Source organism: Lampetra fluviatilis, chromosome 7 (genome assembly GCF_964198595.1).
Source record: "Lampetra fluviatilis chromosome 7, kcLamFluv1.1, whole genome shotgun sequence".
NCBI lineage: Eukaryota > Metazoa > Chordata > Hyperoartia > Petromyzontiformes > Petromyzontidae > Lampetra > Lampetra fluviatilis.
Genome location: NC_136281.1, coordinates 5,990,618 through 6,016,315, shown reverse-complemented (window position 1 = coordinate 6,016,315; position 25,698 = coordinate 5,990,618). Strand labels below are relative to the sequence as shown.

The 25,698-nt window shown below is 44.0% G+C and overlaps 2 protein-coding genes across 2 annotated transcripts in view; one reads left to right on the top strand and one right to left on the bottom strand.

The window, feature by feature from the left end:
• Positions 1-64: 64 nt before the first annotated feature.
• On the bottom strand, positions 65-7,119 carry LOC144933253 (D-beta-hydroxybutyrate dehydrogenase, mitochondrial-like). Its single transcript, XM_078857931.1, has 4 exons — positions 6,619-7,119; positions 3,941-4,093; positions 2,311-2,444; positions 65-1,607 (listed from the first exon to the last, which is right to left on the bottom strand). Exons 1-4 carry the CDS (start codon positions 7,010-7,012, stop codon positions 1,176-1,178), a joined length of 1,113 nt encoding a protein of 370 aa, XP_078714057.1. The 5' UTR covers positions 7,013-7,119; the 3' UTR covers positions 65-1,175.
• An 11,924-nt stretch (positions 7,120-19,043) lies between these two features.
• Positions 19,044-25,698, top strand: part of LOC144933486 (synaptosomal-associated protein 25-like) — a 39,572-nt gene continuing 32,917 nt past the window's right edge. Inside the window, exon 1 of the mRNA XM_078858295.1 lies at positions 19,044-19,125. The gene's annotated coding sequence lies outside the window, so the exon portion shown is untranslated. The remainder of the gene's footprint in view (positions 19,126-25,698) is intronic.

Genomic DNA, 25,698 nt, shown 5'->3' with positions numbered 1-25,698 from the left:
TCCCATGCCATTTGCCTTTGGCGGTTTTAAAATAAAACACAACTGAGACGACAGCACCGTATTCATACCTTTTTTTTTTATTATGGTAAAGTAATAAAAGTGTTTAATTTTCAATGAACAAAAGTACTACAGAAAACATTGAATGTGAAAATTTGCGTTAAAATTGGCTTAAGTAGCATCTTACAATTAAGGAGTGTACATGCATATGAAACATCTAAATAAAGAGGCAAGCACTTCAAAACATCATAGCTGCTTATTTAAAATTCCAATTTTCCAGGCAGACCTCGCTTAGTGCTCAAGATCTGTTCCTGGGGAAGTGGGCGCTACTTGAATGTACTTCTTGACAGCGTTTTTTCTTTTGTTTGAGAAATATAGGAGCTTAATTGGAGTGTTGGTGATATCGCTAATAGATAAAATAATACTTTATGACAATAATATGAGTTGTATGAACAGTACTCATGAGTGAATTCTACAGTAATCCTACAAGGCAGCAGTGGGAAATGAGTTTGGCGGACCGACTGCACTCCCAATCCAGCGAAGAGCTCCAGGACCTCTGTGATCTTAGTGATGCCCTCAGTCTAAATTTAGTTTGGCGAGGTTTCTTTTAGGTGGAGCCCAAGACTATCCTGGTCTCGTGAGTTCTCATCTGGCTAAACAAATCGATGTTTTTGAAATGTCATCGTGAATACGATCGTGACAATTTAATCGTGGGGGTGGGATCTGGTTGGCTCGGCTTACGTTGCCCATTGGCTGAGCGAACGATGGTGGCGGATACATTTACTTGGCCAGGGCTGCTGCGTATTCTCACTTCTAAGTGCTGTTTAGAAAGTTTGATTACAATTTTTTGAGTAAAAAATATATCCACGACAAAGAGTGCGATAACGAATCAGCGTTCTACGGGGTCGCACTAAGCGAGATCTTCCTTTACTCTCAACAGCAAGTGATGGATATTGCGTAAAAAAGATAGCTACCCTTAAATAAAATATGTACTTTGGATATTTTTGTAGGTAATGCAGCTGCCAAAAATCTCAAAGCCATAAATCTCACGCATTGTAATAATGTGTAATTTTATGAGTATTTCTATATATTTGAAACATATTGGTCATTCAAAATATCTCTGTGTAATTACACTCACGAGGCAAAAGGAAATCGCTTTTCCATGAGACTGCGCGGTCTCACGACGTGCTCCCAATTCCCTGGTGCTCTGATTCAGTCGAGAGCCCGCCTTCGCTTTTGAGCATGCAATTGCGTGCCAGGATGTCCCTTCGCTTTCTCTCGTTGAACGTGCTCGTGAATATGATATCTGTCCACGCAGTGGGCAGGTTCCTCAGCAGGAACAAAATGGCTCTCTCGATGAACGAGCACACCAGGTAGCACGTGTCAGGTTTCACAGCTGTCAGTGCCTCCACAATTGCGTCAATCACCAGGCCAGGGTTCTTGCACTCGATTTTGCGGAAGGACTGCGATGCTTTCATGTAGGTGTCAATGTACTCCATTGTGAACTGTGTCTTCTGGCTCTCGGTGAGGCTCCTGTAAATGCTCTTGGTGTCCTGGTTCTGCATGATATTTGTGTGGGAAATGAAGGTTCCTGGCTCTATGAGTACAACCTGTTGATCAAAAAAACGTAATATTAATATCACAGTGACATTATTTATTCTGCTGGGATACTCTGATGCGTTTTTAGTCTTGAAATGCAGTCGCATTTGATATGCTTCATGAACTCAAATTGGAATTAAAGGTTGTTGACCATGAGAAGCACTTGTTGGGAACTTGTGCATGATCTTATTTAGTGGTACAATGTAGCTTCTAAATAAGTATTTGCTTTGAAGATAGTTAGTGGTGTCTGCATGTTCCTGGACACTTGCCTGTATGAACAGTATTTGTTCATGATGATAAATAGCCACTGAGCTATGATAATCTGTTGATAGTTATCAACTGTTGTGTTTTGTGCACAACTGAAATTACTTAAACCTCAAGGCTATTTTGTACAAAAAAATACAATAATATAAATTATACATCATGTACAATAAATACAAACAATAGTATTTTGATTGATAGATTTATCTCGATCAATTTAAATACTGCTGTGTGTACTTGCAGTGCTTGGCCATCCTCTTGTTGGATCATTCCACGTAGATTCTGGCTCAGGCTTGTTTAAAATAAGGTAAGTTACATTTATAGGAATATACTTCACACGATGGCTTGTGTACAAAGACACACGGAAAATCCTGCAGTTGATGGGACTGAAGCTACATTTATAACGGGCACAGAATAAATGCTGTGAATGGTCTTTAAATGCCATTTCCATACCTTCACGTCCCACTTTTTCATTTCTACGCGCAGGCAGTTGGAGAAAGCATCCACGCCACTCTTGGTAACACAGTAGGCACTGTTGAAAGATGTGTGGAGATGGGCCGATATGCTGGACATGTTCACGATCCGTCCTACATCAAACACGAGGCAAGAATGCAGATAATTAAACGATGGATAAGACAACAATTCCATTTGTACAAATATAAACATTTACTCATCCTTGTATTTTTTACTAATATTTGTTAACATTCCTGTACCTGATGACGATTGCTTGTATTGCGATCGTTGTAGTTTTTTGTTATTTTTTTCTTTTCTACGTGACTTTACCGAAAGACCCAAATAATAGAAGTATTCCAGTTAAGTCTTGATTTGAAGCTTTCGTTACTGCAGGAATCTACCTGATGATCGCGCCCAAAACGTCGTGATTTAATTTATTTTATACCTACGTGATGTTACCGAAAGAACCAAAGAGTAGAAGGATTCCAGTTAAGGTTTAAGGTTAAGGTTTTACTGCTCAGTGTTGTCCATTCACTTTGGTGAAATTAATCATTTGCATCCTAATTCCTGATACTTTTAGATCAACCATGGAATTTGGTGGAACAGGCAGTAAATTACAATGATTTACACCAGCGGTTCTCAAACGATGGATTACGATCCACAACAGGTTGATCGCAGAACAAAATAGTGAAACGTAAACATTGTAAAAAAAATTGTAATAATATGACACCAAATATTTTTCATCTGAACAACAAGATGGATATAACGACTAGTCTTGCATTAATTTATAATAAATTACAACAATGCAGTCCCCCACTCGTGCGTAAAATGGTCTGGACCAGAAAGCTAAAACGTGGTCAAACTGAAGGTCACCTTATCCATGCTCGCCAGTCACGCTGGTGGTGTGAATTCCAGTGCTTCTCAACCTTTTTCACTCCACGGCACACACTTTTTTCCCAATTTATTTAAAAAAAAGTTACTACTTGAGGCCAACTCACCTATATTGCTCTTTTTCAGAAGAAACCTGACCACAAATGGCACCAAAATCCGTGACGAGAATTTACCCAACTCTGCGAATGTCTGTCTCTGTGCGTATCTCTCTGTGTCTGTGTTGGTATGCTGTGCTACGAAACCAGAGGCCCGATTTCGATGCCCGCTCAATGCCACCACCAGCGACGATTATCTGAACTGGTCCTGGGCATCCCCTAGACAGACTCAACCTCAAATGAGTACCTGGTGCGGTGTGTACACATTGCCACTAGGGATACAAAGGCGGTTGGGCGTGGTGGTGGCCACTCCCACATGTGCTGTTCCGGCCTTCATAGGTGCTCGCTATCAATACTGCCCCAAAAGTGTGGTAAGGCCATTTGAAGTATCCTTGTATTTGTGTGTTTCCATGTCTGAGTGTTTATTTGCATCTCTGTTTCCTTGTCTGTGTGTGAATGTATTCGTATCTGTTAGTGTATCTGTATTTGTGTGTGAGCTGCACTGTAAAACCATAACCCTGTGTGATAAAATAATTACTGCAATACCATCAACCTGCGTGTTGTGCCGTAACACCCCAATACCAGGTAGGCTCCTCTGATACATACCTTTGTTAAGTTCCAACAAAGAAGGAGTGCGTGCTCACCTTTGCTGGCCTTTACGAGTGGCAGGAAGGCCATCGTTGTGCGGATGGTGCCCCACAGGTTCACGTTGGCCACTCGCTGGTACGTGTTCATGTTGCACATCTCCACCTCACCCAGATGTGTGATGCCCGCGTTGTTCACCACAGCCCACAGGTCTGAGTAATGGAAGAATAAATGGTATGAAGCAGCAAAATGTACGTTTGCTGTCCACTGTTTGTTTTGTTCTGCCTAATCGTTAAAAATGGGAAGTTGACCATTTTTCAAGATACTCAGTTTATATAGTGTTGCTGCTGTATTATTTAATAGGCTTACCCATATAATAATAATGATATACATTCCTCTGTAAATGCAATGAGGGATGAAGGCCTTCCTACGTGATGCCAGTCACCACGCGAGTCGGTGTGGCTTGGTGGTGAGTTGGCGAAGGGGGTCGAATATCCAGATCGCCGTTGATGTTAAATGGCCAGGGAGTGAATTCAGGGAGAAGTGGGAATAAGGAGAGCCAGGGTGAGAGGTGCGAGATAGGGGAAAGGGAGGTGGGTGAGATACAGTGGAGGGACGAGAGGAATATAAGAGGGAGGGATAACATTGTGGAAAGGGGAATAGAAAAAACGGACACATTTTTAATAATTTAGATTTCCAGTACAGAGAAGGCAAGAGAAAGGTGGAGAGAGGTGGGGCTCTATATAAGAAAAAAATGTTTGCTGGCTGGCTGGGAGGAACGGTTATTTAGACTTCAAACTAAATTCTGAGAGAAAGATAAGCTGCGAGAATACATTTTCAGGGATTATTTCGAAGCCTTACTTGATTTTGGACAAATTCTAGGTGGCTGCAGGACAAATGTCAGGTGTGGTTAATGAGGAAACATCTGAGAAAAGTTGATAGGATTAGTCCTTCACTTTTTGCTGGAATTTCATGGGCTGAATTTCTAGAAATTGACGGAATTGTGTAGCTTTTGCCCTTAGGAATGTTTACACAATTCTAATAAAATACATCAGTGTTGCACACTAGATATTCAGAAGTAATTTATTACATGATTTTTCTGGATAAAAGTGCCTTGTGCTCTAGTGGCAGTGGGTTATTTCTTGCGGACTGCATTTTTATGTGCTTAGTTTGTTGTCGTTCCCCCGCACCTCGGATTAGTACGGTTGGCCACGTACGGTGTGAAATAATTTTAACATACATGTATGAACCTTATGGCGGGACCCCGGGGCCCTGAATAAACGGAAGTCAAAATCGTAATGAATGAATTTATTTTGGCGACTCCGTGCCACCGCGCACATAAACGCCGCGTCCCACCTGGCACGGATTATTCTGTTGTCATGTCGTGTCCAAGCGCAGCGGCGAGGACGAATGCGCAGAAGAGCTGAACAAGCGAATGCACTCCATGCTCGGGTATGGGCAGGATTATAAGTCTTATCCAAAGCTGCTCAAACTGCCTACACGACTTAAGTCCTTTATTTGTCATAACGTTATGCATAATACAGTGAAACTGCTCTCTTATCTTCATTATTATTTGTGACCTACCAATGTCTGCAGCCAGGATCAATCGATGACAATCCTATTACCTGCAGATATTTAACAGATGAGATTCGTTGCACCGTTAATTCCTCCTGTTTGATAACCTTGTCCGCATCTGTGCAGATAGGTTTTTTTTGCGGTTAAGCCATAGTCCCCACATACCGCTCGTATCAATGCGGATAAGAGGAACGGCGACCCACGACTCTGTAGAGTAACACTGGTACAGTATAAACGCTTGCTACAATATGAACAGCGCATTGAAAACGCGTACTATTTTATGTACTGTTAACAAAGTGTGTTTTTTTTCGAAAGTGTATTTAAATAGAGGTACTGCAGGTGAGTAGTTTTCAGTTTTAGAGGCATAGTTTAACAAGACCACTTTCCACCATCCTTCAAACCCATTGGTGAAAAAGAGCAAAGTTTTTGTTAACTTAATCATAATATAAAGCACGGGGCTTAGGGCGTGCTGCCTGGCAATTTTTTTTCGACATAACCCCCACCGTTTTAGAGCCAAATCCCTCGCAAGCTAGCGTGCGCAGAGACTTTTATATATAAGATGTTTATGCGAGAGCCGGGGGCTTATGGGACCTGGGGGGCCCGCCATAAGGTTCATATGATCACTAAGTTTATTAACATGCAATTTGTCTGTAATTTTGAAAACAATGCATCCATGGACTTCCAAATTAAATAATAACTCGGGATAGTTTATCTACTCCCTGATGAAACGTTTACGTGCAGTGCAAAATAAGTTCAGCATACACACATTATGCTGACAATCACTATTCACCATCCTAGCAGTATTCTGAAAAATATCGAGCGAGAAATTAATCCCCGAGATACGTGCAATATATTGCTACCCAACCGTTATTGCTCGTGATAATATAAAAACATTATTTGTAGACGTATGTATATGCATCATGGAACAGAACAAATTGTAGCTGGAGCCTGATAATTGGTTGTCAAATGTTATTGTTCAATATTAAATTTAATGTCCTACAAACATTTCATCTGCATGCGGTCCCAAAACTTTTAAAGCACTTTTTTTTCGGCGTGAACTTTGGTTTTATTTGCACTTTTACGCAGCAAAAAGGATCAAAATATGCACGCAACTTATCACGCGCTCTGTAGCATCCTGTCCACCCGCGCGGCCGCATCTCACCTGCCTGCCGACCCATGCGGGTGACGGCTGCATGGGCCTCCTGCACCTGCTCGTCGCTCGTGACATCAAAGGGCAGGACGCGCAGGCGGTCGCTGCTCTTGCTCGCGAGCTCGCGGGCCCCTTCGCCGTCTGGCTGCAGGCAGCCGGCCAGCACCCGGACTCCCATGCCGTCCAGACGCCTCGCCAGCTCGAAGCCGAAGCCACTGTCGCATCCCGTGATGAGCACCGTCCGGCCGCGCAGGGAGACGCGGGGAGCGCGGGTGAGGACCCAGGAGTTCACCACACGCACGACCACGGCACCGCTCAGCGCCAGCAGCAGACCACTGATGCACCCACAAACGGCAGCTACTGCCACAAAGAGGGTCAGGCACACTAAGGCACTGGTTATCCCCATAGCGCCTCTCTTGTGACGAGCCAAGTCAAAGCGAGCCGTCCTTTAGGTGCTAAATTGTGAAACTTGCACAGGCTGGGCCACTTACGGTTTTATTGACTGACGGCAATTTCAATACGTGGATTCTACCAAGCATCAATTCAGTGAGAGGGGTGTTTTTCGCTCAAGGGGTTTCTACCCTCTTCAATTAAGCCACCAGTAAAGTCAGCAGAGGGCAGAAGACGACACTTGAACCAGAGACCACTACACAGCAGCACTGTGTCCTGCCGACACATACTGGAATGTAGATGAATGTTAAGTGTTAAATAAGCATACTAAATCAGCACTGTATTCATGCTCTCTTTCAAGGGAGAACGAGACTAATTAGAAGTGTGCTCTCCATTGTGCTGAAATTCGAACTCATTTTTTATTTGTCAACAACAAATTGTACAACTATTTTTTGTTTCAAACATAGTACACCATGGGATTTATACTCTTCTTCAATAAATGTTTCAGCAGGAAGTAGAGTCAAACAATTTCTTAAGTGCCGCATTAGGAAAAACTATCGCGAATTAGTATTTAATTTTGAAGACAATGGATGCATTGTTTTCAAAATTACAGACAAATGGCATTTTAATCATGTATGTGATCATGTATGTATGTATGTTGAACTTCTTTCTCACCGTTCGTAGCCAACCGTGCCTAATCGGAGGTGCGGGTGATGGGCCACAAACTAAGCACAAAAGCAGTTCTAAATAAATTAGTTTTCAATCTAGATTTAAAAGTGCATAGCTCCAGTGGCTTCCTAATATGGAACGGAAGAGCGTTCCAGACGGCCGAAAAATCTCATCTGAAAGCGCGCGATGCAGTGACCGTCTTTTTTTTATGGCCAGTCAAAAGCCGCTGCGAGGGTGATCAGTTTACAGGTCACTTTGATAACAGAGTTGGAAGTTAAATTGTATAGCTTTTGGGGAAATAAGGTACAATTCGTCAACGTTGTGTACTGGATATACAGTAAATGATGCATCCACAATGCCCATAGCTATGGCTGTAGACCATATGCCCTTATGTATCCTTTTCTCTTTGAGTTCTCACCTTTTCAATCAAATAAACTTGACTTGACCGACACCTGGGATCAGAGTTGCATTTCATATCATTTATTCCCATGGCACGTGGACATTTTAAGCAACCACATACTTGCACAGCTTGCATCATATTACACTCTCCCAATTAGACGCTTCACATTGTCCCATAGCCTTTTGTACCTTGTTTACTAGAGTACGTTTTTCACATTGAATAGGATGTGCCTAAAAACGAGAATCTCGCCGCAGAGGAAAGAAGGAAAAGCCATTAACAAAAAATGTTTCGATGGACCGAGCTGTGAATAGTTTTTTTTGCATGACCATCGTTGCCCATGCTGAGTGACAAACGAGAAAAGATGTGTGCTCCTTCCAGCTACCCCTGGCTGCCCAGGCAACCCTGGAGAGCCTGTAATTATTTCTTTGTGTGGGTTAATCATCTGCTAGCCGAAATAGAATGGATACGCAAATGCTCAGAGCCTCTGACATTAGTTTTAAACAATACATTTTAAATAACATTTTAAACTAATGTATTTAAACTGCACATTTCCGACTATTCACATATATACATATAAACATATAAAAATACTAAAGTGATGTTAGCAGAATGTGTTTTTGGAATATGAGGAACTCTGAGCCAGTGCGAGCTTGTGAGTTTATGGAAGCTCTTAAACTTCTAACAAGACGCAACAATCTTAATTTTAAACATCGTTCTAGACTTGAGTTCGTCTTTAAATATATCATTATCTTTTAAAATTATGTTGTTGAAGAATTCTCAGCAGCAGCATGTTGGGATAAAGATCTTAATTCTCAAATGTACGGATTTAATTAATTTAAATCTGAAAAGAACACCAAGCAAAAATCTCGTTATGTTGTCAAACCTGTATTCATAATTGGGTCTGGAGGCAATCATCTAAAGGGCAATATTCTAACTTCTAAATGATCCTGCAACCCATTCTCAGGGGGAGCCCCAATTAGAGCTAATCATGGCAAGAGCTGGACTGCAATTCTAATTGCAGATCAATGTTTATGAAGATATTTTTCACATGTATACTGTTTGCCAGCACGTCAGTGATGCTATTACTCATGGATTAAACTATTAATGGATTAAACTATTAAGAGATGTGCTGATGTGTTTTCTATTTCTTCGAAGCTACCTAGTTTCCTATTTCCTATTTGTGTTCACATTTCCCCTTTGAATGCCGAGTTAATTATTTTCTATAGGTCATCTTCACCCAGGCTTTCTCAAGAACATAAATTTTTATTATTATTAAATCTGATGTTAGTTCTGTAGGTATAATTAACACGTTGTCACTGACTAAAATCTGCATATTTAATGTAAATATTTTACTCTATATTTAACATTTGTACTGCCATTCTAAAAACTTTCATTACTTGGGGTTAAAATTGACTCAAATTGGCTGTATTAGTTAACACAGTAGCAGTCATGCCACCAGCAATTGGAGGCATTGTAAATTAAATGTTTAACATAAATAGGCCGCATGGGATTTCTTGAGTGGCCATTTCAAGCAATTCACAGAGGGGCCAATGCCTTCCTGCAGTTAGCTCCCTCTTTTTTAAATGGTATTGTAAAATAACATGTCACGCATTTTGCAAGAATGCACATATATTTGTTTGATAAATATGTCTCAAATGGGCTCAGGGATATTTTTTGTTTCTTTTCATTTTAAAATGTACAGCTGCAGGGTGGGTCATTAGAGAGACATCAGAAAACGTCAGCATTATGGGTAGCTCAAAAGCAGACATTTCAATGTGTCGAGGTAGAGAGTTGTGATTTCAAATTCTATGGTTCTTTCGTTGAAGTCACGTAGATAGAAAAAATAATAACAATAAAATAATATAGATTAAAATAAAGTGAATAAAAAAATATCACAACATTTCGATCGCAACATAAACGGTCGTCATCAGGAACAGGGAGGTTAGCCTCTGAGGGCAAGCTGTTAATAAAAGTTTAGAGATGGGTGGGGCAGCTAATGTTAATGTCGGAGAGGGCTCCGACGCTGATTTCAAGTCAAAGATAGCACAACAGTGCCATCTTCACAAATTAAATTTTGTAAAGAGGTATCATTCGTGCAATTGCGACACCTATGTCTGCATTGAAGCCAGCAATGTGTAAATTCAAGTACTGTAATACTATAGTCGTCTCTAATGAAATGTTAAGAATGAGTACATTTAAATGAAAACAAGTGGACGTGCATTTAAACAGGCTTTTTTTTTCGCTCCACTAAAGGGTGTTCCTATTAGGGGTGTGAGAAATACCCCCCCCCCTCCCGCCCTTGTGTGATTCAGGAGCACAATTGATATGAGAATTAATTTCATTTTTCAACATTGCAGTGAATGCGTTCCACCTCTCGTGTAAATACGGAGGGTGTGAGGATGCCTTTGGGACAAGAGAAGACTGATCAAATCAGCAGATTTTTGTGATACCGCGTAGCTAGCTGTGTTATTCTTTCAGTCAGGCTTACAGGAAGAGTAAGCGGAATAAAAAGGGTGCGAGTACAACTATCGCGAGTGCTTGGTTGAGTTAATGCTGACAAAATCACGAGGTCACGGTGAATTGCATCGCCATCCTCATGCAAATGAATTTTCCAACGAACACTTAAAATTTGTTCTCGTGCTGTATACGCTGTCACGTTTGATATTTCATTCCCTGCTTCTGATAAGGTCACAAAATATGTATCCGAGGCATGACAGCACTTTTGCACACATGGTGGTGATATTCATTGGCATTTTGGTAACTGGAATTATTCAATTTTCTTATATTGGCTGGTGTATGTTTATGACATCCTTGTAACGTAATATGTGCCTCTAAATTCCGATTTATTATCCTTCTTGTCACGATGCTCATCGAAAAATGAAAAACATTGCCCCTCTTTTATACTAACAAAAATATCCTTTCCTGTAAAAATGTTTACGTGCATTGGTATTTAACACGTAGGCTTTCGCGACCAATATTATTCATAATAAAGGTTTTTTGGGTTAGATCGCGTTATTTATAAATGTGTTGCAACCCTCCACTACCCGAAACGGCCAATCAGTAAAAAAGGTGTCACGTTGACAAAAGACAAATAGTTAACGACTTTAGCCCACCGGTGTGTTGAAGAGTGAATCCACAACATTTACAATTTTTGAGTACGACGTTTCGCTGGTAATTACATCCAGCATCATCGGGCAATTTGCCAGAAGAGTGAAGTCCTCCACCTGCTTCTGGTCTTAAATAGAGCAGCAGGGTGACGTCATCATTTAACCCAATCAGGTGCAGAGATCAGAGGTGGAGAGGGGGGGTATTGTAATTTTATAATAGATTAGTAATCAGTTAATTGTTATGATTAGTAATCAGTTGTAGATTAGTAATTCGTTGTAATGTGTATTATTTAATAACGGAACCCGATTACTATACCCAATAAGGTGCAGAAATCAGAGGTGGCGGGAGGGAGGGGGGTATTGTAATTATATTCTACGTTAGAAAATCAGTTAATTAGTATGTGTTTCCCCTATAAGGAATTTTAATAATACGCGTCCAGGCCGCACCCAGCCTGTAGCTGTCAGAGCGATTAAAGTTATTTGTATTTCTCTCAATTTCAATGGATTATCTAATTAGTCTTGGCCAGTAATAATTCGTTTTACACAACACTTCAACGTTATCAAAATGTATTGATTATCCTTGTTGACAAGCATGTTCTGCCACTGCCGACAGCTTTGTTTGAGATAATTAAATATTTATTTGGTGTTCTTTTAGTCTTACGCTGATGTTACGTCCCATCTGTTCAATATAGCATCTGCCACATAAGCAATTAATCTGATATACACCTTCTGTTGATAATTTAGGTAATTCGTCTTTAGTAGAAGATACTAGTTTTTGAATTTTGTGTACTGTTCCAAATCACTTTCAGCAGAGTTGCTTTGCAATCGTGATTTGGCATTCAGTGCTCTGTTAATTTGAGCATTATTGTAGCCATTCTGTCGTCGTGCTTCTTTAAGATGTTTACTCTCTCTCACTAGACTTTCACCATCTGACACTGTTTTAGCCCGATGTATGAGCGTCTTGATAAGAGAGGATTTCTGAGCTGGGTGATGATGTGAATCTGCATTCTAAAGTATTAGTTGGATCTCGTTTAATTTTAATGTAGGTACTTTCCTCTAGTAAATCCTTAATTTTATCATCATAATCAGCTTGTGACGTCACTATGGTAGTGCGGCCTTTATCAGCTGCCAGAATTTGAATACCTTTATTTAATCGGAGCTCTTTTAAGGCTTCGTTAAAGCAAATATGTATGGGGTGTATGCGATGATGGTGCATTGCACGCCACGGCCCTCCAGGGCCGGCACCATACAGTGACATCCCCGATGTCACTACATCACCCCCCTCTTCATAGCATTCAGCCATCCCGGCTGTCAACTCCCCCTCTAAACGAACAAATGATCGAAATGCAAGAAAAAAACACAGTGTGCCTCAACAATCACAAGAACGAAAATAAATACCCTAACCCACCTGTACAAAAATTACACTATCCACAAATATACAAACCAACAGGAAGAAGGGTGTAAACCAACGAACCCATAATAACAACACCGCATCATTAAGCAATATCAAAAAAACGCGTAAACCCTCGTGATCCCCTCTCCATCACACCTCCCACCTTCACCGTGTAACAACGCTCGTGAGCTCAATGGCGGCCAGGATCAGCTAATAACTGTCACAACACAGCGAGTGCGACAAGCAACTGACAGCGTGGGAGCATGTGTGCAAGGGAATCACGAAAAACGAGTCTTTGAGCGAGTGCGTGATGCAGGGCCCCCAGGGGAGGTGAGCTCGCTCACCATGGAGGTCCCGGGGGGAATGTGTAAATATTTTACCGAACCAAGCTCCTCACCGTGAGCAGTAGGCCGGGTTGACGAATCCTCCGTGTTCGAAGCCTACGAAGCCGGCATGCGCAGCCGCGCAGGAGACATCAGTCGGGCAGCACTTGGGAGCGGCACAGAATCGCTTCGCCCGGGACCAACTGCCATGGGCACACACCCCGGGTCGCCAGACACACTCGATACTCGGCCCCAGCGATGTGGAGATTAAATGAATTTGTGCGGCGCAATAACCGGTTCCAGGCAAGAAGGATGATCCACACCCCGGGATTGTCGCGTGCAAGGCTCAGCACCCACATTCCCGACGACACCCCCTTCCGGACGTGCCGGTGACGCCTGAGCCAACACCATACCCTCCTGGGTCACTGTGGTATCCAACCCAGCATTAAGAACCTGAATAAAAGGTTCCTGGTCGTTTGACACTAACATATGAGATAAAATTGCGTACCCCGTAGCACCCAAATCGAGCGGCTTCCTCAAGCGGAGGGGAACAAACATCTGCACCGTAGCGTTGGCCGCACACAACCAAGTAGGGGAAGGCAAAAATGCCACACAACATCCGGATGGCAATTCCAAGCAGCCGCGGTCAATGCAGATTTCCAACGGCATCCTACAAAGGAAATCAGTTCTAAGTAAACATGGAGACAAGAATGTGTCCCGATAATTTAACGTCAGCGATGCACACCTCGGCCGTTATCCGACCAATGATGCCCAATGAGCCGCCGTCAGCGGCGAAACACGGCACATCGACAGGGTCTAGAACCCGACACTTAGGGGGCAAAATATTGAAAATCAGCTCCGAAATGATAGCTGCTGACGCACCCGTGTCAACTAGCATCCTTATTTCCACACCCTCAATGGACCCAAGCACGGTTGATGAACCCGCGGCTGCAGCCACCACTCGATGGGCCAGCTCCGACCACTAATCCGGTCGGAGCTGACGAACCTCATGATGACGCTTCGGACTCCCCCGTACCGATGCGCGATTGGGCCACGAATCAAAATGCCTCGATGGGTGAGGTGAGGCCAATGGTCGAGTGTGGAGTACGTTGCAACTCGCCTCAGGGTGTAGGGAAGTGTAGGATGGCGGTGATGCTGGGAGGCGCCGTCGTGGTACACGGCAGCCTGATGACACGTGCCCTGGCAGGCTGCAATTGTAGCAGGTGACACGGCCGCCTCCGGAGTGAGATGACGACCTTGGCCACCGCTGCTCGACCGTCCGCTGCGTGCCATCGCCACGCCAGTCATCTCCACCCTGAGTCAACGCACATGCAAAAAGGGGCTCTGTTCCATCAGGCGGCCCCGGTTCCATGCGGGAAATGGCACACGTCACCTAGACCCTGTCCCATTGTAGAAGTAGCTGGGCTCGGATGCAGTTAACGAGATATCATCTTCAGCTGGAAGAATGATGTGGAGGGTTTCCACGAAGGCTAGCAATCTCTCCAGGACCAACGTGTTAATGCCATCGTGGTCCATCTCCGGGAAGGCGGCTTTTGCGAGCGCCAAAAGCGCGCTACGGAAGGCGAGGGCCGACTCGTCCTCCCCCTTCCGTCGCGTGGCGAATTTGTGGCCCGCGTTCGCCGGAGGCTTGTAAATAGACGTCATCCGGTTGAAAGCCTGAGTGAGGGTGGACCTCTCCGGCGGCAGGATGGCGAGAAATGCTGCAAGGGCGTCATCATCGAGGGCGGCAGGTAGCGCCCGCAGCGCCTCCATCTCTGTCCACCCCGCCAAGCCGGCGTTCATGAGGAACCGCTGCTTGAAGGCTGTTGTTCAAAGAAAGCTCCGACGCCGATCACATCCTGGAAGCGCGCCATGATAATGTCCAGTGGGCATGCTTTTTGATGGCGTCATCGCCCATGTCAAACGTCCAATTCCACCTGGTCGGCGAGTGCTGGTGCGTCAGCTCCTTACTGGCGAGCTTGGCAATCTCAGCCTCGCGGCGGTACGACTGCCGGATGACCTCACCTGATATTGACGAGTGCCTTGCGCAGTTTGGCGTTGGTCGACTTGATCAGTTTGAGAACTTGGACGACGCTGATCTGGACCGAATGATCTGCACAGCGTCCGCGTTGACCAGGGCGAACGTCTTGACAGCACTGATCGTATCGGAGCCATTGTTGCTGGTGACAACGAGCAGCTTGGTCGAGACATTGTGCCCAAGGCTTTGGAGGTGCTCAAACAGAGTGGTGCCAATGCGCTTGCCGACACCCCTTCCGGACTGCACATTGAGGATCGTCAGCAGCATGGATTTCGATGCACCAGATTTGGTGTCGATCCAGTGCACCGTGACCATCCAAAATCCCTTCAGGTTGCAGTTCGACCAACCGTCAATGGTGAGCAAGATGGTGACGTCCAGGTTGGAGAAGAATTCCCCGACGATGGGCAGCATGATGGCGTGATGCTCAACAGTCCTGCGAATGATGGTGCGGGTCGACGGGCCTTCATATCCCTGCATCAATGTGTGGACAAAGGTCTTGAACTTGTCGCTGCCGGCGGCTCGCAAAGAGATTGCACCTTGGATAACAAAATCAACCACCGAGTTCTCAAACATTACCAGGAGGCGATCCAAGATTGCTGGCCAGCTGTATTAGGCGTCTCGCCGACGCCGACGTCCCGACCTCGCTGCCTGGGGCAAGCACGTTGTGCTTTTTGAGGTGGGCTTTCTACCCCGACGTGTTCGTGTGGGAGGAAAACCACTTGCATTAGTGCACGCACTGCCACTTCCTTGCTGCACATGGGGATCACCCTCCATCCAATCGTGCGTGTGCTCCTACGGGAACGCATGCCGCTGCCTCTTTCGATTGCTGTTCGCAGCGACCCCAAAAATGGCGTTGCTGGCATCCTCGACCTCATCCTCTACCTCAAGGACCTGGTCCATCTCCATCTCGTCCGACATCAATGATCGCAATTTAAAATGGAGGCCACGGACTGCGCCACGTAGCTTTTCAAGATATTTACCAGGTAATACTTTGCGCTACCTTTACCATTACCTTACCCCTTGGCATGGTCGACACCTTTACCCTTTACCTTTACCCTTTTACCCAGTAAAAAGGGTAAATTACTTTACCTTGCCGAGGCCTAGACAGAACTCTGCGTGGAGTGAAGTCGCAGCGTGGAGGAGCACTGCGAGGCGATCGTGCACCTCCCGTAGGATCGCCTCCACCGACGGCAAAGCGTCGAGTGCCCGAATGGTGCCCTGCTCCACTGGCAGCGTCTCCAGCTCATCCTCCAAAGCTGTAGGCGGCACGAGGTCCTCGCCGTCCGACATCCTGGTACGTGGTCTGCAACGCGTAGACATAGTCTACAGCTAACTGTATAAACAAGCATGTTGGCCACTTCCGTTACCAGTTGTAGTGAGGCCAACTGACTCGGAGACGTTGTTCTTTAGAGGCAACACATTTATCGTAACATCAACCTGCCAACACAAAGGGGTAACTGCCCCTTCACCAGATACAGCCTAGGGTGGTGACCACCCAGCTAACTACTCTATATGTAGGAGTTACAGCTACGAATGGTCTGACCCTCACTCGGGCCCCCGACCATGTGTTGATGCCTCGTAGGACATAGAGCTTCCAGCTTGTAGAATGCAGCGACCCCGGTCTCTCTCATGGACCCACCTTATATCCTACCGGGTCGTGGCCGCTCCAACCTCGGCCCCGCCCGCCTTCTCGAGCGTTCTAGCTTATTCTCGATCCCCCTCGAGAGCTCTCCCTGGACACGTGATCACTCCCTAGCCCCCCCACATGGGGCCTTCTCTGTGGACACTCCAGATCACGTGTCTACGAGGTCAACCAGAGTGCTATGGCCCTGGGCAACCCTGTCCCTGGGCTGACACTCTCTCGCTCCCCCTTGTGGTAGCCCGCTCTCCACGCTCTGCGTGGTGCCTGCGCTATCCCAGCACTCACCAAGCCCCGCTAGGGCTGGTACTACACCCGCCTATGGGGTGTACACGATGATGGTGCATCGCACGCCATGGCCCTCCTGGGCCGGCACCATACAGTGACATCCCCGATGTCACTACACATGCCTTGAATTACTTAGCTCAGTTATGAGAATAAAATATCAACGTACAGCCCTTTATCAATCCACTGCTGGGGTAAAGCCTCCCCATGCCGCATCAATCATGGGGATTGTTTGACCATACTTTGCCTCGCTGGTCAGTGCGGGTTGTTGTAGGGGGTACCAGCACCTAGTTGAGAAATAATTTACCAATGAGGTTATCCATGGTCAGCTCACCAGGTACATTGTTTAGTGAGCTACTGCTTGAGCTCATTTAACGTTTATAAAATATTCTGACCATGTGGATACAGTCACAAATTTATATATTTTGTTGGGAATACATTTCCATAATGAAGTTGGTGCTCTTGTATTTTCTTTATATTCTTACAGACAAGTTTTGTGTCAATTTATGTATTTGTGAACAGTATTTGCAACAGACCCTTGAATCGTATCTTACATCAAGGCTACATTGCTGGCGCACCATCCCTTTATCGTTCATGCTGTGCTGCCAAACGCAGCTCGTTTGTGTAATGCCACTTTACTTTTACATCCTAGTAAACATTTTCATAGCAAATCAGAGAATGAAGGAACAATAGAAAACAACGTGTTATGTTGCACTGCAGAGAGAGAGTGGGTGATTTGCTATTGAGGGTGGTGGAAGATAAAAGTATTGCCGTCCAAATAAGAGCACTAACATACGATTTTCATGAAATCCGAATTAATGTCGTGATTTTTCAGTCCGCCTACAGCAGTGTATATAGTGATGTAAATGGATAAATAACAACCACAATGGACTAGGTTCTGGTAAATATTTAATGTTTACAGCAAGCAATTACATACGTATTGAGACTCCCAGGCCTGAGGCAATTCTGAATCACATTCTAATGGATAATATATCTCGTGCATTTGCCCTCAATCCCCAGTGCGACCAATGGGTTATTGGAATTCTGCAATTTTGTCAGAGATTTGGAATCGCGAATAAGTGTCAGTCGTGTGTCTTAAGGCAAATTCCATCTGTTTCATAGTAATGCAAAAATATATATATACTGAAATTATGTACAATAACAGGATGTACAATTAACTGAAATTCTGCGAGAGAAAAAAGCTCCAATAATTTTCGGAAAAAAGTCATTTTTAAATAGTAAAATATACATTATATACTCCCATGTATACATGGCGACTAATATATTGTGCATTGTTGCTCAAATTAACTACACATTATCAGAAACGCCTACAATTGTGCAGTTACTAACAGATTATTGTTGCTATCGCCCAGGATTCAGCATAATCATGGGTCTTGCAGGGACAATGCATCCTTCGAACATTATGAAAAACTGTCTTGTAAAATAATATATGTACTTTAACTTATTTTCCCACAATTATATGCCCTGCATCATCATGAGGCTCAACATCGATTCGAAAATCTCCCAGGATGGTGAAATAATTGCTTTTATTTATATTCACACGATATTTTTGTCTTATTCTGAAAGCCAGAATGCAGCAACATTTTCACATGATATTTTTTGTGCAATCATTAGTGACCCAGCTAAGTCGATCAGCTCTCTACACTTGGGAACCCAGTTTTCATCACAGGTGGCGGCCCTAATTCAAACCTATGGTCTCTCTATTGCCACTCAATGCTGGAACCTCTGAGCCAACTGCCCAGCTCATGAGAATGGTATTTATATAAATTATTCACACTCAGGTTGAGAAATCACTTTGGCAACTGTAATACCCGCATCACAATGTTCCTCGGCCATGATGAGATATGTTTGGATGACATGGAATTGTCGGCCGACGATGAGAAATCCTTCTCCAATTCTTAAATTTATACTTCCTCAGGTTAACATTTCTGACGGTGACACATCGTGTCACATTGTGTCACTCTCGTGACAATAGGTTGCTAATGCATTTACTGATGTGGCAGAGCGTTCCAGACGGCCGCAGAAACGCATCTGAAAGGGCGCGATGCAGTGACCGACTTTGTTCTATGGTCAGCCAAAAAAAAACTCTACGCTACCACCCCCCAACACGCAACGCCGCCAATATGAGAACGCTCATCCCCCCCCCCGTACACGTCCCTCGCTCGCTCTGCTCCCCCACTCTGCACACGCTGCTGCCAGCTGCTGCTGGCTCTGTAGTGCCCTCCTGCTGGAGCAAGCTTCGCGTGCTAACCGGGTAAGTGCCCGTTGCACTCCCATTCGACACATGATGATGGTGATAATAATTATTATCGGCGACCAATTTTCTCAATTAACGGTGGATGTGTTAACGTCAGTAAATCGTGCGATTTTCTTTCTTTATTTGCACATGCTCCTGTGACCATTTTGTTGGAGAAGAGATAACTAATTATACTCTTTTCGATTAAACAAATTATTTGGTGATGCTGCTGCTGCGAAGGCAGTGGTGAATAAGCATAATCAATGAATAAGAAATCTCAAGAGCCTTGAGATTGTATGAAAGGCGCTATATAAGCTGTGATTATGCTGTTATTAACGAATGTTTTTTTTACATTGAAATGTACGTAGGATTGCAACGTGTGATCGCAAACGCCGTAGCATTAACAGCCGTGGAGAAAGTGACGCTAAATCGAGAATAAAAATGATAGAGGGAAGGTTATTTAACTGTTATAGCCTTTAGGACGCTGCGGTGCAATAATGATGTAGCTCGTGAGGCTTGCGCGTGCAACAGTGTGTGGGTGGATTGGTGACTCAACCCTGAGCTTGTGCTAATGCCTGCAACGTGAAGAGCTGATTGTGCTTTGAAAGGCAATTAGCGTGTATGGCCTCCAAAGCAGTTACCGAAGTGAAACGTTCTTCTGTATATTTCTAGTTTTCCCCTAATAGGCTTCTCCACCTTAAACCCTTCCTCGACCAAGAAGTCTAGAATAGACTAAATGTGTGTAATTGTTGCTGAGCTGGTGAGTGGTGATGAAGTCAAGGATGTCTGTACGGTTTTAATGGTGCAGCAGTACACATAGGAGTAGATTAGGTAAACATTTGCTAACTCATACACCACTATGTTTAATTGAAATAATTCTTGACTATGTTCTGGTTATGTCTACCAATACAATTACAGCGTCTTCAGATAGCGGTCACATTTATACGCCATATAAACCAAATTGTTTTCGCTTAAAAAAAGTATTTTTAAACGTAAATTTTACGCATTTCACTCCATGACGTCTGACCCGTCTTGGAACTAATTTCTCAATTGCGCCTGGCCAAATGATTTCTACCGAGATTTAATTTTAGTGTGGCTTCTCAATGTAATCCTACACGTTGCATTTGCCATCGCAGTGGATCAACGAGTGTGCATGTAGATTGAGTGAACTGAAGTGTGTCAGAATAAGGCCAAGCAGAGATTGAGCCTTCAGAATAGCAAATCGGTTTATGAGCATTCTAGACAAATGTCATTTGAGTCGAAAACAAGGCTCACGGCTGGACTCTGTGATCTGATGCAAGGAACATCGGTACTTTGGAATGTTACGTGAGTCATTTCTCAGGGTTGTCCGTTTGCCGATTGTTGAATTGTGACACCAAAGAAGAGGCCATTGAAAATGTGAAAGTCAAATGTGGGATAAGCGTTTTTCTTTTGCGCAACATTCACAACCACTGGAGGATATTTTAATAATTTAATTTCAACGAAATTATATTCTGTGCTTTAAATGTTTACATACACATGAGTAATGCACAATTTCCAGCTGAAAACGTATTATTATTCTCATCAGCAACGTAAACTTTTATTTATAAAACAAAACTTAACGGTCTGTGGTTCGCACATAATCGAGTAATGGACTGCGTGGTGCATTTTCACGAGTTACATTATAGTCGGATGATTGGCACACAGCTTCATTCATTGAACAGAACAAACGGGTTTCCTTAAAACCTTCTGCTGCTAGACCACCCAGATTATATGGCTTACCAAAAATCCATAAAGAAGGTACACCCCTTCGTCCCAACGTCTCCACCATTCGCTCACTCACCTACAAACAGGCCCGATATCTGTCTGAGACCTTACAGCCATTCACTGGTAAGACCACCTCTTCTGTACTTAACTCAGCTCACCTGGTATCGTCAATTAAGGACATCTCACTGTCCCCAGGTGATTTGCTCGTTAGTTTTGATGTAGTTTCTTTGTTCACCAAAGTTCCTGTGCCCGATACCATTGCAATCATTGAAGTTTTGGTCCAACAAGGATTGAATGCTGATGTACCGGCCTTGGTGAGATACCGCCTTACCAATACATACTTCACCTGGAATGGAACATTCTACAATGTTCCATTCCAGGTGGAAGGCACCCCAATGGTTTCTCCCTTATCTCCCGTTGTAGCCAATGTTATCATGGAAAATTTTGAGGCGGACGCCATCCAGGCATCCACTCTACGCCCGTCCTTGTGGAAGAGGTACGTGGATGACAGGGTTGTCATCAGGTCACATGGCCGACTGGCTCTGAATCAATTCCTCAACCACACCAATTCCATACACACAGCCATCAAATTCACCATGGAGGTAGAAAAGGATGGCAAGTTACCTTTCTTGGATGTCATAATAAAAAAGAGACCAGATGGCTCAATGAGCCATTCTTTCTACAGGAAAGCAACCCATACTGATGCCTACCTAAAACCTGACTCCCACCACCATCCATCCCAGAAGAATTCCCTCATCAAACTCTACACCATAAAGCTCAATATATCTCCGACCATGAACACTTAACCAGTGAACTCAAACACGTACACCAAACTCTCGAGGTGAATGAATACTCTGACTACAAAATCCGCAAAGCCATCACCAAAACCGTGAGGAAGGAGCCATCTGAGGATCCGATAAAAACCACCACCTTGCCATACATAGCAGGGGTAACCAAAAATATTTCCCAAATCATGAACAAACACAAGATCCAGGTCCGATTTAACACAGTACCTAAAATTCATGATCTGATCCCATCTGTGAAGGACAAGAGCCCTGACATGCAATATCCCGACGTCTACAAACTAAGCTGTGTCTGCGGCAGCAGTTATATTGGATAAACTAAGCAACATGACTCGGACCGTGTTCGTGAGCATAAGGCAGATTTGAAACACGGTAGGACCAATACTTCTGCCGTGGCTGATCATTATTTAAATATGGCTGGCTCACATGAAATGTATTTCTCTAAGATGAAGGTACTTTGCAAACCCACTGGCTATCAAAAGAGATTCGTTCATGAAGCCATCCATATATACAGACATAGACACAATTTCAACTGAGAAGATGGGTACAAACTCAGCAATCACTGGAAGGACATTACCAACCATTTCAAGTCATAATTGGCTGTCATGTTTCCATTTTAGACCTGGCAGCCCTTTAATTGGTGCAAGCCCACCACCAGCACCATCACTGCCCACTACTACCATCACCACTAGCAGTAGCCCTTTATTGGTGGAAGCCCACCACCAGTACCATCATTACCCACTACTACTGTAGTGACATAGACTGTCACTGTACCATAGCGCCAGTTGCCCCAATTGGACGAGCTAAGGGCACGTGACCGGAAGCGGGCTTCGACTGGACGAGCTAAGGGCACGTGACCGGAAACGGTGCCCGATTGGACGAGCAAAGGGCATGTGACCGGAAGTGGGCCTCGATTTGAAGAGTCAATGGCATGTGACCTAAAGCGGTGTCTCGATTGGAGGAGTACAAGACACGTCGCTGGAAGCGGGGGCACCGTCCTTGATACAATAAGGGGTGGGGCAGGGGCCAATAGATAAAGGGAGGAGCGCCGGGGTGATTCGGGGCTTATGCATGGGGATCAACTCAAGGGGTCGTCGCTCTTCGGTCTTGGCTCTTGGTTCTTCGCTCTTGGCTCTTCGCTCCTCGTTCGCCGTAGAGATTTAGCTGAGGATCGTGGGTCAGGCAGCGTATGTGCTGGCTGGCCCGTTCGTTCAGCTAACTCACACACTCATAGCGAACAGTCTAGGAACAGTATAGCCACACTTAACTGTAGAACTCAGTGATCAGTGAGGTTGTTTATGAAACGCGTTGCCTCAACCAATAGGGTGTGCGCCTCAGTATTTACATACACTACACTACCATCACCTCTAACAGCAACTTACACTGTCAGCAGTGTGATTGTGTATAGCGAGGTGCAATGATTACCTGGCAGCACTTTAATTGGTGGAAACCCACCACCAGCACTGTCGTTGCCCACTAATACCATCACTTACATTAACATTAGCTGCCCCGCCCATGCAGCTGACACTTAGGCTACGCCCATTTTAAACCTTTAAAAAAAGTTTGCCTTTAGAGGCTAACCCCCCTATTCCTGATGACGACCGCTTGTGTTGCGATCAAAACGTCGTGGTTTTTTTAAAATTCACTTTTTATGTTTTTTTCTATCTACGTGACTTTACTGAAAGAACCAAAGAATATGAATTGAACAATAAAAAAAATGTAATGACACAATACCCAGAATGCCATTTAGAAGTAGAACATAAAAGCTGGATGTTTTGCAAATTGGACGATTTTTTTTTGTTTTAGATCACAACTTACATTCAAAGAAATTACCAATAAAACCAAATATAACGACCAAATGCGTAAAGTATTTAGGAACATGAAAATGAACACAAATCCGTGAGACAATGTGAGTCCACGACAGAGCAAAATAGTTGCTCGAGGGATACTACTGGAGAATAGAACAGAATATGTTTGTCTCGGAGAATTACAGACGGGCAGATTGGATTTCAAAACGATGACAATAGACAGATGCTTGAGAGCAGGATGTGTTTTTAAAAAATTGTATTCGAAAAGGAAAAACAACATACCAATGTGTGTAAAGAAGACAATTTTTAAATTGGGGAATATTAACTGCTATAACATGGAGATCAGAAATATGATGATTAATTCAGAAAATGCAACAAAAGGTAAAGAGTATGTATAGGTGTGTGGAGAGATGCACGCTTGGAATTACACAGACACCGTGTGTGGGCTGAGCCATCGATGCGATGGATCTCATCGATGGCACACATGGCAATGTGACTGAAGTGAGATGTTGCAATCACGCATCACATCAAACAGAGATACAGAAACAAGAGCGCATGGATTCGAGAACGTACCCGATTTGGTGATGTATATATGTTGAACTTCTTTGCACATCGTACGGAGTCAACTGTGACAATTGGAGGTGCGACATTGTTATTGACTGTCACGGGAAGTAAGTGGGTTCGAGCCAGACAATAACACTGGTGGCAATGGCATCCAATGGAGAGAATACTGCCAAGAGGACAACCATCCGTGTAAATGTGAATGATGTGATCAGCTCATGTGCAAAAGCTATATGGACTCTAGCATGGCAAGACACTGATTGACATGCATATTATGACATTATGATTGCCTCTTGTGTAATATTTGTATGATATCCAACGAGAAGAAGATAATGGTGCATGTGCCGTTTTAAATCAAAGATGTTATTATATTTACCACAGTGTTGGATTACATCAGTATCTCATCAAAACTGCATAACGCTGTTCACTAATTAAGGGAATAGGTTTGCGAGCTGACACATTTAATGGAAATAGAGATGCAAGTACCTGAGGATACATAATCAGTACTTCTGCAGGACTTTAAATGACACGTGCCACGTGTTTGGTTGCGATGCGAGCGTGCAGCGGACAGTGGGGGCAACTGAGGATATACAGTTGTTGTTGTGCCAATTAAGGGGTGAGGTCATTAAGAGATGCCACAGGTGTTAAGGGTAACTGAGGATGCAGGCCGGTGATTGGTTGAAAGGGTGAGTGGTTAATGACTGGCGCCGGGGTGGCTACGATAACAGGATCACGTGAGGTTGGGGGCCTGGGGGCGAGTAGTGAAGCGGGGGATGACATAATTAATTGGGGCTGATTGGTTCGGGGATAAAGGCAGTGAGCGTATGGAGATACGGGGGTGATTGTTAGTGTTGGAGTCGCAGTTGGAGTGAGCGTTGGAGTTGGTGCCTGGGACAAGAGTATATAGTATAAGGTAGCAGTGGATAAGAGTGTATAGTATAGGGTAGCAGTGGACAAGAGTGTATAGTATAGGGTAGCAGTGGACAAGAGTGTATAGTATAGGGTAGCAGTGGACAAGAGTGTATAGTATAAGGTAGCAGTGGACAAGAGTGTATAGTATAGGGTAGCAGTGGACAAGAGTGTATAGTATAAGGTAGCAGTGGACAAGAGTGTATAGTATAAGGTAGCAGTGGACAAGAGTGTATAGTATAAGGTAGCAGTGGACAAGAGTGTATAGTATAAGGTAGCAGTGGACAAGAGTGTATAGTATAAGGTAGCAGTGGACAAGAGTGTATAGTATAAGGTAGCAGTGGACAAGGAGAATACAGTATACGGTAGTAGTGGATATAGAGAGTACGGACAGAGTAGCAAGGACGGAGCGAGTAGAGCGTAGTGGAGAAGCGGAGTAACGGACCTTGGTGGAGAGAGAGAGATGGAGAGTTGTGCATTGAAGAGTATGGAGGTACATTGAGTGATGCTGTCGGAGATGTGAACTGTATGCGGAATGAAAGGAACGAGAAAGACAAAGAAGTTGTCGCGTCAGTAAGAGTCCTACACTTCTACTGTGACTGCTTTTATAATCCACGAGGACTCCTGTTAACTTATGGTATGGTGACATGGATAATGAGGACACACAATAACGTCTTCACCATGTATATCTCTACTGTATAATAACATCCATCAGCCCAAATATACCAACATGAACGATTATGATCAACTGCATTTATTAATTC